At 27.6% G+C, this 26,599-nt stretch overlaps 3 protein-coding genes across 10 annotated transcripts in view; 2 read left to right on the top strand and 1 right to left on the bottom strand.

The window, feature by feature from the left end:
* Window positions 1-7,296: 7,296 nt before the first annotated feature.
* On the top strand, window positions 7,297-8,882 carry LOC119680241 (probable galactose-1-phosphate uridylyltransferase). Its single transcript, XM_038092959.1, has 4 exons — window positions 7,297-7,446; window positions 7,505-7,674; window positions 7,733-7,938; window positions 8,001-8,882. Exons 1-4 carry the CDS (start codon window positions 7,428-7,430, stop codon window positions 8,650-8,652), a joined length of 1,047 nt encoding a protein of 348 aa, XP_037948887.1. The 5' UTR covers window positions 7,297-7,427; the 3' UTR covers window positions 8,653-8,882.
* A 25-nt stretch (window positions 8,883-8,907) lies between these two features.
* Window positions 8,908-9,965, bottom strand: LOC119680242. The gene is made up of 2 exons (XM_038092960.1): window positions 9,486-9,965; window positions 8,908-9,427 (listed from the first exon to the last, which is right to left on the bottom strand). The coding sequence occupies exons 1-2, from the start codon at window positions 9,932-9,934 to the stop codon at window positions 9,256-9,258; spliced, it is 621 nt and encodes a 206-aa protein (XP_037948888.1). The 5' UTR covers window positions 9,935-9,965; the 3' UTR covers window positions 8,908-9,255.
* Window positions 9,966-11,861: 1,896 nt separating this feature from the next.
* Window positions 11,862-26,599, top strand: part of LOC119675458 (fasciclin-1) — a 42,891-nt gene continuing 28,153 nt past the window's right edge. For 3 of the 8 annotated variants that reach the window (XM_038086663.1, XM_038086664.1, XM_038086662.1), the window contains exons 1-2: window positions 11,864-11,995; window positions 12,878-13,186. In XM_038086663.1, the coding sequence (XP_037942591.1) occupies window positions 13,049-13,186 (138 nt within the window). In that variant the 5' untranslated portion in view covers window positions 11,864-11,995; window positions 12,878-13,048. Of the gene's footprint in view, window positions 11,996-12,877; window positions 13,187-26,599 lie in introns of all 8 variants that reach the window. The other 5 variants (XM_038086659.1, XM_038086661.1, XM_038086667.1 and 2 more) reach the window with 4 other exon arrangements.

Consider the following 26,599-nt stretch of genomic DNA (forward strand, 5'->3'; position numbering starts at 1 on the left):
TAATGTACAAACTAATACCAGTAAAATTCATTGTTTAATATTATTATTTTGAGAAACTTGATAATAAATAGCGGCAAGTTAACAGTTTCTTTGTGAAGTTGTATGTTGAATTGAGAGTTAAGAGTAATAACGAAAGTATGTTAGGTGGATAATATCGTAATAAATTAGTGAATTTATTTTTTTAGTAAATTAAATTTAATTAGTAAATTTAAATAATAACACTTAAATTAATGTAATAAAACTGATTTGCAAATCAACTGTTATAATTTAGCACAGTTCAATGCTTTTTTTAACATAAATAATAACCGTAGCTAATAGAGTGCTGCACTGTTCTACCAGAACAATGATTTCTTAAAAAATGTGTTTATTAAAATATCTCTATTAAAGCACTGTTAACAAAATTAGCTGCCTTACTAAAAACTGTTAACTAACATATTCAGTAACATGGTTTTTAAAACTTGCTTAAAGCTCGAATTCCCTAAACTATTTTAAACATTTATTATGCTTTATTTTAAAGTAAACGCAAATTTAGGAAAAATAGAGTAAGTCTCACGAAATTCAATAAAATAGTGTTATTCCTTAATGGAGCTGAATTAAGAGAATTTGACCTACTACTTAACATAAAGTAAATACATATAAACAATTTATTTTTTAAACACATAAATTAGGCGTGAAGTAGTGAAATTTCTAATCAATGAAATTTGTTGACTTGCTGCTTACAATTTTTCATTTTGTTCCAATCCTGTTAACAAAGTAATTTATAAATATATATAAAAATTAGTATGTATGCATATGTATACTGCATCCAACTCTTATGTACTACAATGTAAAACTATTTACAGCAACTATAAATAATATATATAGATATATAAATATTTATTGTATTCGAATATAAGTTAAATGTTAATAATATTTACAAAAAAAAAAAACAAGTTATATATACAATAAAAGTTTAGCTTAAGCTTTAATGAACCCGTTTGCCGTTTGTTTAACATTTATCCTGTAAACTAGAATACTAACTTTAACTTTCCTATACATTGCATTAATTTTTAGAAATTACAGATTTTACACATATAGTACTAGAAATAATTTAGTTCAATATTTAGTTATTATTAGATTTAGTTAAAAATGCCATAATAGACGTTTAGTTTTCTGTAATTACTAGAGAATATGTTAACATAAAATGGGTTTAACATTTCACTGTTTTAATAACAGAATTCACACAGTTTAATGTAAAATTTAACATATTCCATAAAAAATTTAAATTTAAATGCAAAATAAAATTTCTTATTTTTTTACATATTCTCAATACTAATCATTTCTTTGAAAAAAGTATAGATTAGTTGTCTTATAAATAAATGTACGCTCATTCCGTTTAATATTAATTAATTTGTAGCTGTGAACTTATATTCCTTAATTCTGTTATAAATAGTCAAACGGTAAACAGCAAAGCAAACAATACTAAATAGAAAATATATTAATTATAACAAAAAACCATATATATATATATACAAATAAATTATTAAAATATATATTTAAATATAGATAATAATTAATTATAATTAAATTTTGTTGGTTGCAGTAATAAATGACTGTGACGTGTAAAGATAAAATGTGGTGCTGTAATGTATTGTATTAGTCCCTTGTTTTTAATTTAAGTACTGTTACAGTTTAAATTTAATATACAACTTAATATAAATAATTTTTTATTGGTAATTTATTAAGAAATGTAAAAATTGAAAAAATTATTTCTTTACATCCTATATAATTTTAGCATAAAATTAGTTTTAATAATGCTTTTATCACCTATTATTTATTTATTTGTTTATTTAATTACTTGTATATTACTTTCTTAAAATTCGAACATATTTTCAAATTTTAATTATTTTTAATATTAGTCTTTGTCTTGTGTTATTAAATTTGTGTGAACTTTAAATATGTGCATTATAATCTTATTTAATAAATATTTATTATTATTTGTTTAAATGAAAAACTCGATTTAAATTTATTCATTATGATTTATAAAAGAGTAGATTAATTATAATTTATTATTAAAATAATTTATAACAAAAAGAAATGTTTATTCTTATAATTATATTTAAATTTATAATTAATTTAATTAATTAATTTGTAAGCAAAAACACTTCATAAAAATTGTTTCGTCATAAAATAATAAATATTTTATTAAATTTTTTAAAATAATTGTTAAAGTATTTTACGTACTGCATAATTTAAATATTTATTTTTAAATTTATAATTTGTTTATAAATACGAACTATATTCATAATTACGAATATAAAACTATTTTTATTTACTTATTAAAATATATATTTAAAATGACCAATTATGATATAAACTTATAATTATTAATTATAAATTATTTATAATTATTAATTATACATGATTTTTAATGGCTAATATATATTTTATTATATTGTAATAATAACTTTAATTCAATTTATTTGATTCAATTATAATTATAAGCATATTAAGTGACGAACTATTATTTATTTTAATTTTTGTTTACAAATTTATATTTGTATAATACAAAATAGTTTTTAAATTAATAAATAATTTCATAACCTAAAAATTAATTTTTTTGTTTAAGTATTTATAATTTAAAATTAAATTGAAATAAAAATTTATATTAGTAATTAATTAAATTCAAACTTGTCAAAGTTTATTTTTAATATTTATTTTTTATTGAAAATTTGTATCAATTTAAACTTAATTAATTTTGATTTTGTTTATTGATTAAGAGTCCTTTTTAAAAAATGCACATAAATTTATTTATATTAATAATGTTTTTTTTGTATCTACATTTGTATAGTCTTCAATATATAAAAAATATTTATTTTTATCTGCTATTCTGTATAATTGAATTTTTTTTTTAAGCCAATAAAATATTTTTAATAATGAATAAATTTATTGCAGCTGAGAGTTAAAACTCAAAGACTAAATCAAAATGTTTTTGATATATATTTATGTAATGTATTATTTTTAAAAATATTGCTAATATCATTTTTTGTGTATGTATTATGCACTTTATTTGATGTGAAAGACTAGTTATGTGCATATATAAATGCCATACATGTATGTGCATATTTTTACCGTCATATCAATACAAAATTTAAGTAAGTGACTATATTAAATATATATAATATTTGCTTTTTTCATAATATTTGTATTGAAATGACTTTTTAATTTCTATAGACTTATATATAAAAATTGAACATATCAAATGCGCAAGAGCACACTGAACAAACATTTTTTAATTTATATTTTTAAATTCCTTCCAATCTTATTATAAATTTAATATATATTATAAGTTAAAGTAGAAAGAAGCGTGTGCAAAATGTTAAATATTTTTTTTTAATTTTTAGTAACAAAATTGTAACAATTTTCCAATTTGTTTAATACCACATTAAAAGACTTTATCTTTTATGATTTTAAAATTAACAGAATTTTATACAAAACTAAATTTTATTATTAATTTTTTTTTATAATACACCTACTAAATACTTTTAAAATCTAATCGACATATATAATATTCAATCTAATTGATATTGTAGTATTATTTTGTTTTCAATGCATTTAACTATTCTTTAATTTATTTAAATTGTTAACACCATTCAGTTTTCTATGCTGTTTTTTATTTTAAATAAATTTAAAATTAAATTTATTTATTTTTTTAATTAAAAATAAACTTTTTATTTTTTATTTTAATCTATTAAAATACTTTAAAGATTTTTATTTATTACTTAATTTATTTTCGAATTTTTCTAATATGGGAACACTATTTTATTTTTTATGCTTTTATTGTTAACTCAACAAAAAATTATTTCTTTTTTAATAAAACAGAACTTTTTGATTTTTTTAATAGCTTAATAAATGAATAAGAATTTTTGTATTTTTTCCTCATCTAATATTTTATTTATTTAAGATGGCAAAATTATTCTGTTTTAAGCTTTTAAACTCAACAACAATTCCGAATAAAATTATCATTATTTTTTTAATTAAAGTGAACTTTGTGATTTTTTTTAATAACAAACTTAATAAAATATTTCTCCTTAAACTATTCTCACCATTTTATTTTCTAATTTTATTCTTCAATATATTTAAGATGGTAATACCATTTTATTTTCTATGCTATTAAATTTAACTCAAAATTTTAAATAAAATTTATTTAACTATTTTAATTAAAATTAAACTGTTTAACTTTTCACAAAAATAAAAAAAGAAAACTTTAATAAATTTTCTATTTGTTCAGTCAATCAATATCATTTTGAATATACATCTATATATATACATATATATAAAAATATACATATAACTTATTATAAAATTGATCTTTTATATATAAAGTTTTTTTGCACTGTAATGTACTTTTACACCGAATTTTTTCTCTTGTAAGCTCTACACAATCTACAATCTACTTTTAATTATTAATGCTGTAATTTGTATTATTTTTTTTATCAATTAAAATCTATTGTAATAAAATAAATAAGCAGAAAGAAAGAAATCAAATATATGTATTAACAGAACAACAAAAATTTATATTTAAATTCTTATAATAATTATGATTAGGAGAAATTTCAAATAATATTTATATTCGATACCCACAATGTTAATGCTGCACAAGGAACTTTTTGCATTTAATCGTTATTTTTGGTCTTTGAATCTTTAAATACAAAATACATTTATATATACGTACATACATATATATATATGCACTTCTTGAAAACATTTCGAAAGAATAATGTATTGATCTATTTTAAACAAAAACAAAAACAAAAACAAGCAAAAAACAAAAATGAATTATTATGTACTATATTTAAATTTATGTTAGTTAAAATTGATAAATATTGAACATTTTCAACATTAAAATCAGTACTACTTTAATATATATAGGCTTAAAAACTTAAACCAATAATATTGTTATTAATTAAAAATAAATATAAAAATAAATATATATATATATAAAAATAAATATATAAATATATAGAGATTAAAATTATTAAGAAATGCATAATACAATAATAAATATATACATACATAGTTTATATATAAATATATATAATACTAATACTACCATATAAAGCAAATATGTATGTAGCGGCAGTGATTGTTAAATGCTTTGTTTGTGTTAGGTTTTATAATTATGTATAATTTATTATAAACAAAACAAATATGAAAAAAATATAAAAATAAAAGAATGACTGATAAATCACAAAAATAAAAATGTATATAAATATGTAATACAAATTATTTGAAAAATCTGTTATGAGTTATTTAACATCACATTATATTAAGGGTATTCACACTCTGTCCTGTAAACTAATTGCGAGGTTGCACGAGCTTGCCATCTTGCTATTCTTTAACCCATGCATGTATGCTTGCAACGAAATAAAAAAGAAAAAAACAATTGTTTTGACATCTGTTGCTTCTCATGTGGATGTGGTATACTGCAAAAACAGCTGTTTCATTATGATGTTGCTATACTGCAACAGAGGTGTTTTCACACTCTTGCATTCCTATATTGTGCATCTTGCAATGAGTTTGCAAGACACAGTGAATACCCCTTTTATGATATTTTAATATTGCAAATGTGTATACAGAGGCTTTTAGTCGTATGAGAAATTATCTTATGCCGTTTTCGATTGACAAATCTTGGGTAACTTATTCAATCGATATTCACTTTTAGTGCAATTTTTAGTTTCGACTGGCAAATCTCGAACAAAATATATATTACTTTTGATTAAAGTGTTATATACTCTAGATATTTTGTCAAAATAGTAACATTACTCTGCAATTAACAGCTATTTTACATGATTTGGCAGGTAAAGTCTGATTTAATTCGACATATATATGTTTTTGTGAAAAATATAAAGGCCTACGCAATCACAAAAATGTTCGATTACTCTAAAAACAATCGATTGGGCAAAAAATTTAACAGATTGAGAGTAAATACAGATCGATTTCAGATTTACCAATCGAAAACGTCATTAGTTTAGTTGCCACATGTTGTGAAGTTAACTGACATTGGTATTGTCTATGTAACATAGTTGTCTTAAAGTCGGCTTTGTTTTTTTTTAAAGAATATTAGATTTTTCGAGCGTTAATTTTATTTATATTTCTATACGTACTACAATAAATTCACTTCTGCCTTCATCAGGAGAATTTCTAATATTCGTTGTCTTGTGAACAATTTTTGGGGCTGTTAAATAACATTAGCACTGTTTGTTATTGATATTGTTCTACTGTTAGCTTAAGTTAACAATTATTGGTTAACTCGTATTTGTATTGTTTTATTCAACATTGTTATGCTGTTAATTAATGTTATTTATTTTTGGTGCTGTTAACTAGTACTAGTATTGTTTTCTATTCAATATAGTTGTGCTGGAAGCTAATGTTAGCAATTATTTGAATCTGTTGACTAGTACTGGCTTATTTTTATAAACCACATTGCATTAGTTTTTTTAACATTATAATACTATTAGCTAATGTAAGTTGTTTTTGGTGCTGTTAACTAGTACTGGCATTGTTTTTTATTGCCATTGTTTCCTTTCTAACATTGTTGTGCTCATAGCCACACTTTTAGTTTTCAATTTTAATGTGGACAATTATTTTATTACATCGTGTTGAGGATATTTTTGAATGTAAAATGTTTCTGAATGAACGTAGGATGAAATAGGATACTAATGTGAAATCGCCTCCCACTGTAATAAAGAATATTTCTCGCGGAGCACTTTCATTTTAATATCATCATAGGAAGTAAGGAATAAAAGGAATATTCTGTAGTAAGTATTCATATTTCTTCTTTAATATATTTTGATTTTCTAGTTAGTTAAAGACCAATATTGTATTTAGTGCAATATATACAATTCACAACATTTATAAAATTTGTTAAATTATAATTTTTATAAAGTTTGAATATTGTATGCCATATATTTATCTCTGATTGGAAGAAAGATGGTGGGTTAATCGTTTAATGTAGTATTTTAATGACGACGTTTAAAAATTTAACAAATGAAAATATGTAAAAGTCTTATTATTTTAAAATTCTATTAATTAATGGATACCAGCTAATAACTTTTTAAAATACAATTTTTCAATGAAGAAAGTAATGTGCTGTACAATCATATGTTATCTGTCATATATGTATCTGTAATTTGTATGCAAAAGTATAAGAATGAGAATATTCGAGACAATAACAATAATATGCATACCTGACTCTATAAAAAGCAATTACTTTATGTCGGTTACTCTTTTCTTCTACAACACTAAGCAACTGATTGTTATTTGCTTGCACTGATAAGAAAGCAAACACTTGCAATTTAATGATTACAATGATCGTTGCATGCGTTAAATTTTTGAGGTCACCGCGGACTACATTCGTCAGTTAGTGAGATTAGCAAACTATTAAAATGCAGTTCATACCAACAGGTTCGGAATAGGAATTATATATAATTTTATTTTCATCAATTATTAAAACCACTTGCAGAACATTCGCACCGGAGGCTTAATCCTTTGACTGGACAATGGATATTAGTATGTCCACATCGCATGTTACGTCCTTGGGCAGGACAAGAGGAAACGCCACAAAAATATGATTTACCAGACTTTGATCCCACCAATCCACTGTGTCCCGGTGTGACTCGTCCGAATGGAATTGTATATATAATTAGTTTTTGCAATTCTTTTAGTTTTATGTGAATTTTATTACTTTCAGCAAAATCCTAATTATACCAGTACATTTGTTTTTACAAATGATTTTCCAGCACTATTGGAAAATGTACCAGAACCGCAACCAGTTGCTGATCCACTTTTTCAAGTAGCACCTGCACGTGGTACTTGCCGTGTGCTCTGTTTTCATCCGAAATCGAATTTAACTTTGCCACAAATGAATGTTGGTGATATTAAAAACGTCATTAATGAGTAAATAGAATTTATAGTAGAGTTGCACAAAAAACTAAATTATACTAATTAACTCTTTTTAGATGGATTACACAATATAATGAACTATGCATGCAATATAAGTGGGTGCAAATATTTGAAAATAAAGGTGCCTCAATGGGTTGTTCAAACCCTCATCCGCATTGTCAAATTTGGGCATGTTCATTTATGCCTTCCGAACCGCTTATGAAGCATGAAAAACTAAGAAGTTACTATGAACAACATGGACGACCACTTTTAGATGATTATGCTAAACGTGAATTGGAAAAGAATGAAAGAGTGGTTATAGAGAACCCAGATTGGTTAGTTGTTGTGCCTTACTGGGCTGCTTGGCCATTTGAAACTATGATAATAAGTCGCAATCAAAACAAACGACTTAACGATTTAACAGCATCCCAAAGAGAAAATTTAGCACGCACTATGAAAGAAATCACGACTAAATATGATAACTTATTTAAGTGTTCGTTTCCCTATTCGATGGGTTTTCATGGTGCACCTACTGCTGATGAAGAACAAAAAGATAATTCTCATTGGACATTGCATGCCTTATACTATCCACCTTTATTGCGATCGGCTACAGTACGCAAATTTATGGTTGGGTTTGAGTTACTAAATGAGCCACAGCGTGACTTAACACCAGAGCAAGCAGCTCAACGGTTGAGGCAAACTGATGGACAAAAGCATTACCTGCAATGATGTGATCATGTCTCAAATCACTGAATTTTTAAAACCAAAGAAAAAATGTTAAACAAAATTTAAATCGAAATAACGCAAAAGTGTGGTGAAACCTAATAATCAAAGTAAATTTTATGAAATAAAATTAAAGGAGTTATAGAGTTAATTAGTACTTTTTATAGATGTAATTAGTTCTGTTTTTAAAATTTTGTGTTTATGTATTTTGGAAAGTTTTAAACAATAAATTAATTATAAATACAAAATTTATGCGTCTGCTTCACACCAAAATGAAATAAAATAATTTAAGCAATAACTTTAATATATCACATCACTACATTTTACTTGTCCTCTATAAATTTGTTTTGATTAAATATACATAAATACATTATTACACAAATACATAAATACTTTATTAAATACGAACATTAATGCTGTAAAACAGTCTAAACATTAACAACCAACTTGATACTAATTAATATAATAGTACACTTAAGCCGTATTGAGTACATTTATAATCGAATAAGCCACAGAAGCCAACAATCAATAACAAGAAAATATTATAGACAACATCAGTAAGTTTTTGTGCCTGCATTCAATGCTGCACTGGAACGCATAGACAAAAATTTAAAATTTTTTCATAACAGCACGATTTTCTAGAGCCTGCATTTCACTTAATAGCAATGCAACATTGTAACGTAACCGATGGAACATGGCGAGAGGAAGTTCCAATGTACGATACTTTCCATCTGGCAACTGGAAATGCAGTATAATTGTTGGAGCATTACTCTGAATTATGCTACAATGATTTAGAAATTAATTTTATACCATTTTAATATGAATTATAAATTACAAACCCTTCATGCAATGAAATATTAATACGCCATTGAAGATTCTTAGCAGTGGACCGTGACAGTTTAGCTACAGCAAAATTTTTAGTCAACGAGGTACGATGGTTATGCAGCACTTTACTTAGATCGTCCACACATTCTTCCGTGAATTTCAGTTCTTTCAGACAGTCACGTAACTCATGCTCTTTGATGTGTCCTTTAGGTGTACGCAAAAATATTTGCATTATCTGTAATACTGCAGCAAAGAGTTCACAAAAGTTTTCAGGTATTTTGTTGCCGGAATGAGTTAGTTTATTCAACGCCAGATCAAGTACTTCGGGTGTGCATTTTCTTTCCTCTATGTAATGGACAGACACTTGTATCAGCACACGCAGCACAGGTTTTGTCAACTGTGGTATATATTTTATATATGGGCGTATTGTTCGATTAACAGTATATTTAAAATTACTCGACATTATTTAGTTTGTTTTTATTTCCAAAGTGAAAAAATTTGTTTGTTGTGTTGTTTTGTATTGAAACTATAGTGACGCAGTAGGTATTTGTGGTTACCAAAATGATTAATTGAGTAATCAGAATAAGAATGTTGCCACACTTGCAGTTCAGTGAATTTGTTATATTTTTTATAACAGATATAACGCAGCGACTCAATTAGATATTTTTATATATACTTTTTATAATATTAAATCATATATATAAAACAATTTTATAGTATAATATGAAATACTTGAAAAATATGTTGTTTGTTTGTTGATACACTCCTCTCCATTAAATAAGAATGTCATTTCATACTGCCGAAAGATTAACCTTGTGCTAAGTGAGATATACCTCACTCCTTTAGTATTATTTTACCGAATTTTATTAATATTTTCAACAATCGCAGAAAAAAAAATAACTATTACAGACAATCTTCACCGCCTTTAGTTTTATTCAATTTATCATTAATGTTTTTGCATTTAAACATTAAGAAAATTTTTTTGAAGTTTGTGTCTCAAATTCAAATTTTTAGAATGCAGAAATCCAGAAATAACATAAAATTCAATTATAAAACGGATGTACAAAACTGCCCTCAAGTATAAAAAAAATCTTTTAATAAATCAAGAACAAGATAAATAGATTTTACTATCTAGCAAGAACATACTTCCTTCCTACCCTCCTTTGTTTTCAGTTTTGGCTTAAATATATTTGTTGTCTAAATATTCGAATGTCTGCGTTTTCTATGATTACTGTCTTGACGGTCCAATGGCCGAAATTTGTTCATTTTGCATTCCTAAGAGGTTGTTTTAGTGGGTGAGTTCAACTCTCATACTGAGCTTTTTCACATTATGACTATGTGGCATGCTTTACGGAAAAAAATAAAAAAAAGAAATATATATAATTCCTGTATAGTTTGATTGTAATTATATTAAATATATAAATTATTTATATGTATATTATATATGTATATTTATATGTATTTATTTACACATATTTTAATTTTAGATTTCTTGTATACATAAAATGTTGCTATATTATAAAAATTTGTATTATAATAGTACCTTGAAAATGACTATAGAGTATAGCCGACTATAGAGTATAACTATATATTACAAATAATTATTTATTTTTTACAAATAATTTAAAAAGGTATGTTTTATTTAAACAATAAAATTGTTAATTAAAATTAAATAATAACACATATAAAAAGTATAAATATTTTGTAAATGACTAGAATTTTTTAATCTTGAAAGAGATGTACAACATACAACGTACGAAATAAAATAAAAAATTTAAAACAAAATTGCAATAAAATGAATATATAAAATATATTTTTATATAATAAAACATATTTTTTTTAAAATTAGTGTAAAAAAGTTGTGTATTATTTCAACAATAAAATGAATATATAAAATATATTTTTATATAATAAATATTATTTTTGGACCTTTTTTATTTTAACTAGATTTAATTATAATTTATATATAATTATAATAATATAATTAAAATTTTATATATTTTAACAAAAAATACTATTACTTATTAACAATTTAAGTATTAAATAACCGACCTTAATTCCAGTTAAAATAAAATATATATAAAAATGAATAAATAAAATCAATATATCTACATAAATACAAGAACTTATTTCTTACTTGTTAGTGTATATAAGATATATAATATAAGAAAAGAACCTGTTAATAAATTCGGAGTAAGAATTATTTTCTTATTTAAAGTGTAAACGTAGCCTAATTTAACATTTTTATAATCACAAAAACAGTTGCAGACAAATTGTTTACTCATTTTCTCACCATACATTCTCCCTCTCTTCCAACTATCAATCGCTCTCAAGTATCTCGACTGAGTAACCGTTTTTTGTGTTGTCTTGCATCCAACAGATGCAGGTACATTGTTGTTTGGTTCTTCTTGTGTGCTGTTTTGAATTCTTAGCTGTTGAGACGGGTTTTCGTTTCAGTCAGTTGTTTGTGAACCGTCGTCGTGTTTGTGTTGAATTGTAAACTTGTTCCGTTGGTGCGTTGAGGGTGTGTGTTTTTGGAATAAAATATATATATATAGATATATGCCTAAGTACACTGCAAAACATATTTATATGTATGGAATATAGATTTTTCAGTACTAAACGTTTGTGAATGGGATAGATTTAAATTTGATTTATTGATCGCTGTTGTGACAAAATTTTTGCAAATTCTATGTTATGAAAAATCAAAATAAACAATTTAATTAATTTATAAAAATTAATTAATAAACGGGTATTTATTATGGTACTTTAAAGTCGAATTAAGTTGCGTAATTTTATTATTTTTTTTTTCAAATATTTGCACTAACAATTTATGGCTTAAATTAAGTCAGTGTACGTAAAGCGCTTAATTAAATAATTAATGGAAGAGAAACGATTAAATAAGGCTCGCAGGAAGTGTTATGTGCGTGTGACATAACGGCGAAAAACGTTAAAAACCTAACGAGTGAACATTTTTTATAACTGCACTGTGTAACCTTCAAACCTCGTAACCGTCTTGAAGCCCCACTGCTGCAGGAAGGAAGTTCTTTTTTGTTGTTGTTGCTATTGTTTTTGGTTTTGGGTGATTTGTGCAATTTGTATCGATTTAATTTAATATCTTTTGATTTCGCTCAACGGTGGCAGGGATTGATATACCCTGCAGGGTGGCTTATTGACTTCCAACCAATCTTACCATTAGTTAAGTGGGGTTTTTCTTGCTACTTTATTAGAGTCAGAGTCTCTCGGTATGCTTACATAAGAGGGTGTCCAACCCCCATAATAAATTTGGTAGACTGCACATTTAAACAAAATAACTCATTTAATATGGAAATTGGATTTTCTTTTTTTTTGGTTTTTTTTTGTGATTAGATTCTTATTTTTGTTGATTGTATAATATATTTTGCAGATAAATTGGTGACCCTCACTTTGTTTGAAGACACACAAAACTAGTCACATACATAAATTGTGTACGAAAAATAATATATTAATACATCGGCTTCATACAGTCTACAGTTCCCCCTCTCAGTCATAATAAATATTCGTATTATTATTTTTGCGTATACAAAACATTGTGCAAATGTTTTTTCATAAGTGCACCACCAGTGCGGCGGTGGTGTCGCGGCTGCAGGCACTTCTTGTGTTGTGCATAGCGCTGCCAACACTTGCTCACTCGACCATTTTGGAAAAGTTAAGAGATGATCCGGATCTATCACAGGTAAGTCGAGTTATGTCAAAACAATTATTCCTATTGTTAATCCCATTTTCTACCGATTTTTTTTTTATTTTTGTTTTACTTTTCTGTTGACGTAGACACTTTGCCATACTTTATGACCCAATTTCTTAGTAGAGGACACAACCAAAAAAAATATTCCATATCGCCCTTGAATTATTATCCTTGCAAGCTGCAAGGCATCAATTGACGTAGTGAATGAATGCACTTTTTATATGTGCATATATATTTTTGTTTTTTTTTTGTTTTCTCTACTGCTAATGCTGTGTGGCAACAAGCAAATTGCAACGCCTTGTTTGGTAGCAGATTTGCTGTGGCATTTATAACGCCAGCTGCCAACCTTGACCTTTCGACATATACTCGTTACTCGTCGTTTTAAAACTGAAGAAGAAAATCGATATTTAAAATATTAATAAAGTAAAAGATTTTATATTTAGTTTTTAGCAAAAAAAAAAAAAAAATTCTATACAAAAACTTTTCACAGTTTTCACAACTGTGAACTTCAAACAAAGCAAAGCAAAGTAAAGTTAAGCAAAGCTCAGTAGCAGCAGCACACACTTTCCGCTTATATGGCGACCCTACGACACTCGCTGACTCATGCGGCTTTGATGCACACACTCGCTGTTCTCATACGTGAAAAAACAACAACAACAATAACAACTCTATACGAAAACTTTATTTTTTATTCAAATGTTGAATAAAAATTATGCAAATCAGCAGCTACGTCGCTACACCACTACACCGCTACACCTTTCTTCCGCGCTCACCTTGTTGGCCAATGTTTGTAGCGCTTTTCTATTTCTGCCTTTGCCTCCACCACTGCTTCGGTTTCAGTTTTGGTCTTGGTCTTGGTTTTTGTTCTGTTTGTTGACTCGCTACCGAGATGCGCACATACAAAGGCACTGCTTTTGTTCAAGCTACCATAACATTTTATTTATTTAGGTTTATTTGTTTGTTGTTGTTGTTACTGGTTTTGTTGTTTTAACTTTTACACCTCGGCCATTATGTTACATGTAACTTTTCTATTACAGTTGCTATTGCTGGTGTTGTTTTTGTTTTTGTTTTTTTCTCTACATTTCTACTACATATTTTTTTTTTTTTTTGTTTTTTATGGGCTTAAATTAACAAAACCGTTCTAGTCTGTTTAGCAAGTAATGCCAAAATTTCTAACATTTCCACACGTTTCACAACGAATTGAGTGACAAATGCATTTGCCTGGCTGGAAATCCGCAAAGTAAAAGTCACGTACAATAATAAAAGCAGTAGAAGTGACGAACGAAATGAACGAAATCATAAACGGGACGGGACCCTTTCGAATATGTTCACAACTGGTTAAGCTATTAAATTTCAAAGTACCTGTACAATATACACTATCCACCATACACTGTATGCGTATAGATACATTGATACATGGCAAGAGAGTAATAATGCCATAAGTATTTAACGGATTCATGGAAGAAATATTCATGAAAACTGGCACGATGTTGTCAACGCATTTGTTTGTTGTTGTCGTCGACGTTGTTGTTGTTGTTATTGTTGTAGGTGAGGGAATGTAAGCTGCGCTCAAGTAATTATGCCGTTCCTTAAATGAACATCGAACTGTTTGCATTTCTTCAACACAACAATAACACACAAAACAAAACAAAAAAAGAACAAAAACAACAACACAAGAAATAAGATACTTTACCATGAACTACAATTAAGTGAGGTTTGGTTATGTAAATTCCTTTGAATACGAGTACTTGAAATGATAATTGGAATCGCCGAAGTCTTTTGAATTTATTCAACCAAAAATTGTTTAAAAAAAAATTGTAAATTGAAGATTAGAAATTTTATATTTTTTTATAAAATAATCTAGACTAAATTCAAAATGGCTTAGAATATTAAAAATTGAGTCCTCAATACTAAAAATTTATAAAACATCTGTCATCACAAAAATATTGCAATGATAACGTCATATCTTTAAATAATTTAAAAACAAAATATTTAACTTTAAAATTTTTATAAACAAAAAGTCCATACAGTAATTGTGGAATAAAAAACAGTTCTCTAAATATTAACATTGCAAATACATAATATTAAATACAATAGCTTTTTTTAAAATAAGTTAAGTAAATGCGCTTATTATTAAGTTTAAATATAGACATTTTAACGTGCGTTAGTATCATAACAGAATATTAACAGGTCTGTTTGGTGTAACAGAAAACTGTTACTCCTTTAAAGTATGAAAGTTGGATCTGTTGAAGAATAAAAAGCCGGGAGTTTCTCTCAGCACCTGCTGTTAAAATATTCTTACTGAAATACATTCTGATTTTTATTCGAAGGGTTGAGGATTTTCTGTTCAGTAAATGAGCTGAGAATTAATTGCTAACACCTAAAATCTATTATAATTACAGTGTTCCGCTACACTGGAAACCAAAAATCTAGTATTTTTCTAGATTCTAATGTATTCTAAAAATATATAGTCCAAAAATGTTTCCCCAATTGTAAAAATCTAAATATATATTTTAGTATATTGCAACATAGATTGATAGATACAAGTAATAACAGTTGTAAATTGTGACAGTAAATTGCAATTAAATTTGATCGGTGTAAAGAATAATATTTAAACTATATGTGTATTAAAAATAGTCTTTAACATCAAATACTAATTATTATATATATGCAATGTACGTACTTTTCCCACATTTTATTCGAAAGACGGAGGGTGTGTTCTATTTGATTAGGATCAGTCGTAAGCACAAAAATTATATTAGTCTCGCAGTATTCCGAACCACTGAAAACTCAAAAATCTGCTATTTTAAATTATATTCTAAAAAAGTATTATGGAAAACTGTTTCTTCAGTTGCAAATTAATTAACGTCAATAATGAGCACAAAACATTTGTTGTTATTTTTATTCTATTCTAAATAACTATGTCGTCGAGAACTATTTTCTGAATTGTAAAAATCTGAACACGACTTCCAGTTTACTGGAACATAGATTGATAGATGTCAGCAAAAAATTAGGCTAGGTTAGATTTGTATCCAAATCTACTTATCCTCAAATAATGGCCCATTGTGCAGACGTGAGCAATAACAAACTGTATACGTATGTTAAATAACCCATCCTAAATATCAACAAATATAGCATCACTTTAGACTAATGAGGAATATATACCATAAAAACCTCTTACATTCGTATTACGGCTCTTACTACGAAATTTAATTTTTTGTACAGTATTTTTATAAATGTTTGATATATGAAGATTTTTATGACAGTATTAGTAAAAACTTCTATCAAGGTGTTCTTTACATTATATTAACTACTTTTAAGTACAAGTACACATATTTAAATTAACTTAAAAATTTTTAAATATATATTTTAATATAAAGTATATATACCATAAATGTATATAATATAGTTAAGGATATATAAATAAAATATATTTATATAACATATATAAATATAACATATATAAATATAACATATATAAATAAATATTTAAATATGTGTTTTTATATATATATATACAATTATATATACAATTTTATTATGGATATATTTTTGTACTTATTTATGTACATATTTATGTAAAATATATTTAAATAATTTTAATACTTTTGTATATATAAATGATATACTAAATGTATATAATTTATTTGTTAAAACTTATGACCGAACATTAGTTTCAGTGATATCAGCTGAATGTATAGGTATTATATTGATTGGTACAAAGTTTACTAATAGTCAATCATCCTTTCCGGCGGTTTTATGTGCATTCCGACAGCTCGTCACTATTCTTTCAAATCCATCCTCAATTCTTCATCATATTAAATCAATATAATTATTATAAAACTATGTACTACGTGAAAGAAAATTAATTAATTTATGTTATTGAAAAATGAAGAAGTGTTTATAGGACGAGTATCTATATATAATAATTTTTTTGAATGTCTTTAAGTTAAATTCTACATAAAAGAAAAATCGAAATCAATTAATGTATTGGTTTTGGTTTTATTATATTTCGGCTAAAATTGTTTTATTTATTACCTTATAAATTATTATCATAAATACCTAACAAAAATAATATTAAGTTATTACAATGTTCACAATGACCGGCTCATTGCATTATTAATTAATATTATTAATTGCATTATTAATTAATATAATTTTAAAGCTTGTTCACATTAAAATAAATTAAATAATAATAACAAAAATAATAAGAATAATAATTTAAAAGCATTTAATTTAGTTTACAAAAAACTATTTTAAATTTACTTTTAGTAAATTATTGCAATGCATCATAAAACCTACTGCTACTAAACATTCTAGTCTTCTAATTGATAACTTTACATCCTAGCATAAATAAAAATAACTAATAATTATTGAAAATTTTTACCTTATATAGCTTTAAAACAAAAATATATTTTAAAATTTTCATGGTTATTAATTTTTGCAAAATTATTATTAAGCAGCACTTCAAAAAATGTAATTAATATTTATTTACGATAATTTAATATACGTTCATTATCATTATCTGTTAAACACCTGTTACAGCTCTGTGAAACCAATAATGCAGCTGTTATTAACATATCGTGAGTTTATTCCTTATTTTAATTTTAACGAACTGATTTATTAAAATGAAATAAATGTAAAATATTCTAGTTTTGTAGGTTAACGTTTTCTCAGTACAATACTAAATAATCTAATCTAATAATTATGTTGAAGTTCGCAGCACTCCCAGTAAGTTATATTGTTTCATAAAGTCTTATGTTAAATGTTAAAGTGAAAGCAGTTGCACTAGATGTTATGATTCTATTATTATTATTTTTGAGCACGTCAGAGTTATTAAATTATTCATAAATATTGTACGTGCAGATCTAAGCTACAATGTTAAGAAATATGAAATAAATTAACCAAAATATGTGAAGTAGCTCATGTCCAATTTTTTCGAGATTATTCTATTTTTATGTTTTTTATGATGACTTCGCCAGATTTGGGCAAAACTGTTCCTTCCCTCTTTCTACTTTTTTTTTATCTATAACTCTATATAACAACAAAGAATGTATAAGGAAAGTAGTATTTCTGACTTATGAGAAACTCAATTTCAATTTTTATGTATAATATTTTTCATAATTTTACTCATATTATTATGTATAGCTATATATAATGTATAATTCTTTTTTTTTTTGGGGAATTTTGCTAGAATTTATTCTTATGTGCTATTTTAGCATGATATTTTTAAATACGAGTTGCTTGTAATATTATAGATAATAAATATGATAGTTTGAAATAGGTTTCGCATTATACTTAACATCACAGTCAAAATAAATTCTTATCATTTTAATCATTTTTCTCTCAGGCATAATACTGTAATATAGTATACGAAAAATTTTTTAAGAACTTTGTCGAAAAAATAATAATAGTTTTTATAAGAAAACGACACCTTTTTTTACAAACTCGAGTCTTGAAAATGAAAATAAAATTATAATCGAAATATTTTAGATATATCTCATATTTATATGGGATGAACATATTCTTAATGTTATTTGTTCTTTCATTTTGTGGTCTGTTGTCTTGTTGTTCCAGAGTAAAAGAAAAAACACAGTGTAAAAAACACAGGAAGTAGACTTACCTTCTGAATAATACCGGAAATATATTAAATCCTGATTCATAAAATCAGTTAATAGTGTATTTTTCGCGCGAAAAAACACAGTACCAGACTTAACTTCTGATGAATACCGGAAATATATTATCAAACCCTGATTCATAAAATCAATCTATGAAGTTTTAATTAAGTTATGAGTAATTTAAATGTATTAAAATATAATAAAGAAATTTCGTTCGATTGATGACTAAAGCCTGTTAGAATGAAATTTTATTGATGACTTGTATTCTTAACAGAATTATTAATTTATGAAAAGTTACAGATGAATGAAATTTTTTTAATTTATAAATAAAATGAACTTGTTGGAAAGCTGTTTTAAACAAATTATATTAAAAATTTCTACGAAAATCATTGTTTGATAAAATTAATAATTACAAATCTTTATTTTAATTATTTAATTTATTTATTTTGTCATTTGATAATTATCATTTGGTTAAGTAATTGGGTAACCAACTAATTATTTTGCTGGCTTTAAAATTATTTATTTAATTACAAATAACTCATTTTGAATGCATTATCTGATTTTTAAAATTATTTAGTTATAAAAATCTATACACACACCCATAATATATTAGTCATATTCATAATCATCTAAAAAGCTCATAGAATGACAATATAATTAACTTAAAGCTCAATTCTAAACTCTAATACGTGATATTTTAAAAAGTTAGAAAAATATTAAATTCGGGAATGTAATAAATCACCATAACTGAGGCTTATTTCAAGGTCAAAGATGAATCATTTTACAATAGAGGTATCTTAATATTACAGAATTACTAGAATGAATTGCATTAGTATTAAAGGAGACTATGTTAATGAATAAAGTCGAATTTTGCAAAAAAGATTTTGATTTATTTGTTATTCTACGGACATATCGACCGATATGTTGTGTTCTTCTATTAGAATTTTGGCATTCTTTCGGTTATGCTATTCATTATTCATTATTTCTAACACAAGATTTGTTTATATTTATTTTATGAATATCTTAAATAACACACATAATGGACATTCAAACAAGCTTTATTTTTGCAATACGATTGTTGAAATTTTATTTTAATTATTGGGTGTAAAATAGTTTTAAAGAATACAGAGGTCACAGTAATTAATCCTTCAAAATTTCTAAATTTGCTCCTTTATATTCCGTACATTTTTATTTCAGTTAGCACTAATCTTTTCAAGTTCGTTTAAAGCTTTTCCGATACTTCAATTATAATCTGCTTATTCAGCTTACAAAAATCGTCTTTGATGTGCGGAAAACAAAAAAATTACTAGATAAAAAGTATGATTATATAGGAACAGAACGATGTGCAATCGAAATTTTCTTTGCACGAAGGATGGCCATTTAATTTGAGTTTTTGAGTGTCAGTTTTTCGAGCGAACATGTGAGACCTTGCATTGCTGTTTTTCTCTGCGGTTAGTCCTTTCTTATTTCTGCAAATACTTATAGGGAATAAAGAATGCGGTTCCATCTAGAAAGGACTATTTCTAAATCTAATTTTATCTAGATTAAATTGTAAATGCTTAGATCATTTGATCAATGCTAGTATCATATGATCAGTTTTTTTTCGAAAAATGACCCGTTGAACATTTCTTTCAAAATGCGTTTAGTGCTAGTAAATAGTATTGGCTTTAATTCGTTTTATAACAGCTTTACTGCTTAAGCTATTAAGTTTCAGCTTCATAAGCATCATTTATCAAAATTTTACACACGTCTTTGGGCGTGTATATAGATTTATTTATATTTCTTCATCGTCATTATATTTCTAAGTAACTAAGTAAGTAATGTGCTGGTATAACTCATGAGTTGTGACCACCTTAACGAATTTCTGTCTTAGGCGAACAAATTTTGTGATTAAACTAACAATTGCAAAGGATATAGCTGTGTTCGAGAAGCCTCTGCCAGTCGGCCCGGTCAGTGACCTGCAGTCACCAGTTTATAATACGGGTCACCCCCAAATCGTTGGTCACCTGGTCCTTCCACCGATGATGCAGACGTCCTCTACCTCATATTTTACCTGCGAGTACCGAATCAAACACCTTTTTAGCTGGAGCACTTTCTTCCATTCGCACGACCGTGCGGTATAGAACATATAGCTCACTGTTCCATCTAAATCGATACTCATCGCCATCATAGATTTTCCTAAGAATGTTTCCCTATTAGGATGTTAATGTTAAACCTAACGCCTTCTCATATCTGTTGGTGATTGCACTGAATAAAGTGACAAAAAAATCTTTCTGGGGAAAATATCAGTTTGTTATCAAAAAATAGCAGTTATTAGTAAGATATAGCATATATTTTATAATAAAACAATAAATATTTAAATTTATTTAAACATTTTTTTGTAATTACTATTAAAAAAACGTTCTATTCATAAATATTATTTGTTATTATTTAATAGCTATAACAATAGCTATTTCTATTGTTAATAATATTTTTATTATTATTATAAGTTACCATATACTCATATACCCAAACATAGTAGTCCACATATCTAAGTATTATTTTAATAATAAATTATTAATTGTTCTCGTTTATTGCTTCTAAAAAACTATCTCTCTCAATTACTCTGTCATTTCGTAATTTCTTAAGTAACAAATAGACATTTAGAATCTTAAAAAAATATTAATAAAAATATTTAAACAAACAATATAGTACAATCCTACACAAGTAATAACTTAATTATGAACATGATAATTGTCATTGTCAATATGAACTTAAAAGTTGAGCAAGCAGCTATGTAGCTCAAGTAATACTTGCTCTCTTGGATTTATTTAATAATTGACCTTTTCAATTTAACAAGATTGACCTGACTTCCTGCTTATGCTTCTTCCTAGTATCTCTGGCTTAACCTTTTCCTTCGTACATTTCTACTTTAGAGACTGAACTTCCATCAGTTCGCAATGTTAAGCCATCAGTGCATCAATGCAGTGGCTTTGCATAAATTTTCTCGTGGATTTCATTAAAAATTTCAATTCATTATAAAGAAAATTTTATAAAATAAAAGTTTTATGCTCACAAATCAACTACAACAACAGCAACAACATTATGGACTTGTTGACAATGCGCATTTGTGGGTCGATGGAATTTAGTAAGATTTTTACTTGATTTCATGTTTTTTTTGTATATATACTCGTATATAACATATGTACTTGTACGTTGTGACACGTCAACTTGAGGTTCTATCATCTACGAGTATTTCAATTAAACTTAATTAAGATTTAAACCATCACAAAGTGACGTTGACCTTAATGGAACCGCTGTAGCGTACATTGTAAAAAGCCGGCAAGGCATCATTATCATCACGACTGTGTTCATTAACATTTTACCCACTTGCAGTTGCGAGGGCGTTTATCACACTTACATAAACTGAATTCTCATTAAACTCTTAGATACTCGTAGCCTATGAGTACGAATGGTACACAGATGTGCACACTTCAATCGCTCAAGAATCGTTAATTGGAAATTAGACTTTTTATGCTCGTTTAAATTAATAAAGCTTTTTTCATGCTTGCAGTTTTTATTCTCGAGTCTCAAAAATTTCATGTGGCAGATAGCGAACCTCCAATACTGCAAGGAAGTTGTTGCTTTCGACACATTAATTAAAATTTTAAATAAAATAATTAAAAAAGCAAACATATACTTATCAGTCAAATAAATTACGAGTACAAATAAACTTTTAAATTTAGAAATTCAGAAATCTATCGTACGATCATGAAGTGTGCAAGTCACTTAAAGATACAAATATTATATTTTACTAAGCTTGATGCGACCATCATGCAATTCTTTTTTCCTTATCGCTAAAAGAGAAGTTTGTTTTGAAAAAATCGCAGAGAAAAGCACAGCAAATAGGCTGGAAAACTAAGTATCTTGACACAGAGATAATGGAATTCATGACCGAAAACATGAGTTTCGGAGTCGGGGATGCTTTTGAAAAATCAAATCACCTTATGAAGGAATTATGCAACGTCTGTGATGCATCAATGCCAAGAAAAGGCAGAGGTAATGGGCGCCCATCAAACTATTGGTGGACGGAAGAAATAGCTTTACTAAGATCTCAGTGCTTTGCCTCCCGTAGGCAATTCCAACGTCACAGATCGGGAGTAGATGCGGAAAGGCTTCTACAAAAATTCCGAGAGAACAGATCTAAACTTAAAAAGGCAATTATTAGGAGTAAGAATCAAGCTTTTCAAACTCTGATCAATGATGTAGACCAAAATGTCTGGGGCGATGGCTACAAAATAGTAATGCGTAAATTTAAGAGGTTAAGAGGCTCGGTACCTTCATGTCCTAAAATAATGGCGAATATCGTGAAACATTTGTTCCCAAAAAAGGGAGAACTTAGAATTTTAATACCGATAAACACCGATTTAAATGAGATACCTCCGGTTACAAATTCTGAAGTCATAGCCGCTTCTTCCAGAGTTAAGCCCAATAAATCTCCTGGTTTGGATGGAATCCCCAATACTGTACAGAAGAAGGCAATACAAAAACAAGCTTCTATATTTACGGATGTTTACAACAGCTGCCTACAGGAAGGAATCTTCCCTTCGTGTTGGAAAAAGCAAAGATTGGTGCTTATTCCTAAAGGTAATAAGTCCCCAGAACTGCCATCATCTTATAGACCTTTATGCTTATTAGACACTGCAGGTAAGGTCCTTGAAAGAATTATAAGTTCTAGATTAGAAAAATTCACAGAGGCAAGTCAGGGTCTATCAAATAACCAATTTGGCTTTAGACCTAAACGCTGTACTGTTGATGCTGTACTACATGTATGCAACATTGCAAAGGAAGCTACTAAGGGCGTAAGGTGGCTAGGTGGTACTAAAAAGTACTGCGCGGTAGTGACCTTAGACGTTAAAAATGCTTTCAACACTGCTGAGTGGAGTAGCATCTTAAATGCACTGATGAAAATGAGAGTCCCAGAATATCTTTTGAAAATTATAACATCATATTTTAAAGACAGAGTACTCTTATATGATACAGAATCCGGACCCAAAATATATAGGATTACGGGAGGGGTCCCCCAGGGATCAGTTCTAGGGCCAATTCTTTGGAATATCATGTACGATGGTATCCTTCGAATTGAAAAGCCGGACGGAGTGCACGTAGTTGGGTATGCAGATGATATTGCAATAGTAGTGGTTGCAAAAACTCTAGACGAAGTGGCTAGGAATTGCAGCGCTACTATTGCGGCAGCTAAATCGTGGCTGCAATACAGCGGATTAGAGCTTGCTGAACATAAAACTGAGGTGCTATTAATCACAAGTAGGAAAAAGATTGAACAACTCTCAATTAAAGTGGGTGGAGTAGATATACAATCTAGCCCCCAACTTACATATCTTGGTGTAACCTTAGATAGTAGGTTGAGTTTCAAAACTCACCTAAAACAATCGGGAGATAAAGCATCACGTGTCTGCAACGCATTATCTCGATTAATGCCAAACATAGGAGGTCCCAAGGACACCGCTAGAGTTCTTTTAGCATCAGTCTCCAAGTCGGTGATGCTTTATGCTGCTCCGGTGTGGGCACATGCTACAACCATTAAGTCGTATTCACGTGTAATGAAAAGTGCACATAGATTGTCAAACCTACGCATCTGCCGTGCTTACCGTACAGTATCGGACGATGCTGCGGGAGTATTGGCTGGACGCATGCCAATAGACCTTGAAGCGTTCTTGGCCAGAGACAATTTCTTACAGCGCTCTCGTCGGCGAACGACTGAAACTGGGCAATCTCTGGCAGAGTCTTATCTAGATATAAGAGACAAATACCTTAATGAATGGCAACATAGGTGGGACCATTCCCAAAAATCAAGATGGACGCATTCGTTAATTCCAAATATAAGAGTTTGGATTAACCGAGGATCTGGAGACTTGGGATTTCAATTAACTCAGTTTCTTACGGGGCATGGCTGCTTCCGTGAATACTTATACCGGTTTAGGCTAGCAAGTAACCCGTACTGCCAGTCCTGTCCAGATAAAATTGAGAGTCCTGACCACATAATTAGAGACTGTATAAGATTCGTAGATACTAGACAAAATCTAGAGACACTAATTGGGGAATCCAGCCCTTCTACTATGGTAATGTAGATGTTGGCAAGCATCGAAGAATGGAGCTTTTACAAGAGCATAATCTCTAGAACAATAAATACTGTTAGAGCGGACGAAATACTTAGTACACAATCGGAGTGAATGCACGCTAAGTGCTCTTCTAACCTGCCCTGTGAAGGAATACCTTAATTGGTCGTACTGCAGGGATTTTCAGGATTTTGAGTTGAGAATGTAGGGGACTTTTTAGTCCGTAGGCATGTATGACTCAATTTGAGTCGTGCATGAATCGGGCATGCAAATGGTATCTTTATCGGGCGGGTATCTTTTGAAGATTTTTCCCCCAGGTCCGACACCAAAAAAAAAAAAAAAAAAAAAACTAAGCTTGATGCAGAAGGCTGCTAAAGCACAAATAAATTGCACACTCTTTAATAAACAAATATCTATCTATCATCTATAAAATTAAATTAATTCATTTCAATTTAATGTTCGAATATAACCAACTATCTCTCAATTTCTACGGTTTTCTTATTTCAAATGATTAAAGAAATAAATTATTAGAACAATATAACAACACTTAATTAAGTTGTATAAGACAATTGACGATATCTAAATAATTTATCGTGAAAAATTTTTTCTTCGCACTCTGTTCTTTTAGAAAATTATTAAGATATAATTAAGAAACGAGATACACAATATAATTTTACTGCAAACCCATATGCAGTAAAGTGAAAAAAGAGAGTGTGTGGTGTGTGAGAGAGAGAAAGAGAGAGAGAGAAAGAGAGAGAGCGTGAGAGGTTGTATTTGAAAGAAGGAGAAAAATTTAGAAAGAGTGATTCAAATAGAGAGAAAATTTGAAAGAGTGTGTTTAAGAGAGAAAATTCTATTTTTTCGAATAGGTTACATAAGCATCTAAAGCCTTAGTCAATAAAAAAACTTAAGTCCTTTAAAAGATCCTCTCATCCAGATGGTTTACTCTCCTGAAATCACCCTTGAATTTTTCGTCAAGAGGCCGTTATCTGAGTGTTTTAGCGTTAAATGTTTTATTTTATATTATAATAATAATATATATTTATTAGTAAATATTATAAATATAATTTTTATATATTGTTTATTTATGTTTAAATCTTATAAGTTCCGACGCCCATTTTCTTTCTTAGGTGCAAAGCGTCATTATAATTTTCTCTACCGCCGCGACCTGTCATTTGGTTTACATTTCAGACATGTGCAATCAGACTCAGAAGTCCGATCGCAGAAATGTTCGATATGGGTTATTAAGAAAATAATTCACCAATTAAATTTAGGCAAGGAATCCTGTTGGTAACGACTATGAATCGATTTTATAACAAAGTTCGTAATTTAAAATCAATTACACTAAAAACATTGATGCTGTGAGATATGTAAGATATTCTAAATAATATGAAATTTAGGCACCCTTACACATTAGTGGAAAAAGAATACATAAATCATAAATAATATTTTATTCTTGTTGGTTTCCGCGTAGTTTCACGAAAGCTCAAAAAAATACTGAAGTCGATTGGTGAAAAGAGATCTATAAATTCCCCTAGTTAAATCATGTCTCTATGCATATAAGCCCAAAACTAAATAGCAGTCGACTGTGATTTTGTAGCAAATATTTTGTCGAATTAATGGATCATCAAACGTACAGTTCTGATTGGCACTGAATGATAAACTTTTTT

The sequence above is a fragment of the Teleopsis dalmanni genome, chromosome 2, assembly GCF_002237135.1.
Source record: "Teleopsis dalmanni isolate 2A chromosome 2, ASM223713v2, whole genome shotgun sequence".
NCBI classification, from domain to species: Eukaryota; Metazoa; Arthropoda; class Insecta; order Diptera; family Diopsidae; genus Teleopsis; species Teleopsis dalmanni.

Coding starts and splice junctions, on each gene's coding strand:
- LOC119680242 (XM_038092960.1), bottom strand. CDS start 9,934: ATGTCGAGTAATTTTAAATATACTGTTAATCGAACAATACGCCCATAT. Junction 9,428..9,485: donor AATATTTCATTGCATGAAGG/GTTTGTAATTTA, acceptor AAATCATTGTAG/CATAATTCAGAGTAATGCTC.
- LOC119680241 (XM_038092959.1), top strand. Junction 7,675..7,732: donor TGACTCGTCCGAATGGAATT/GTATATATAATT, acceptor TATTACTTTCAG/CAAAATCCTAATTATACCAG. Junction 7,939..8,000: donor ATTAAAAACGTCATTAATGA/GTAAATAGAATT, acceptor AACTCTTTTTAG/ATGGATTACACAATATAATG.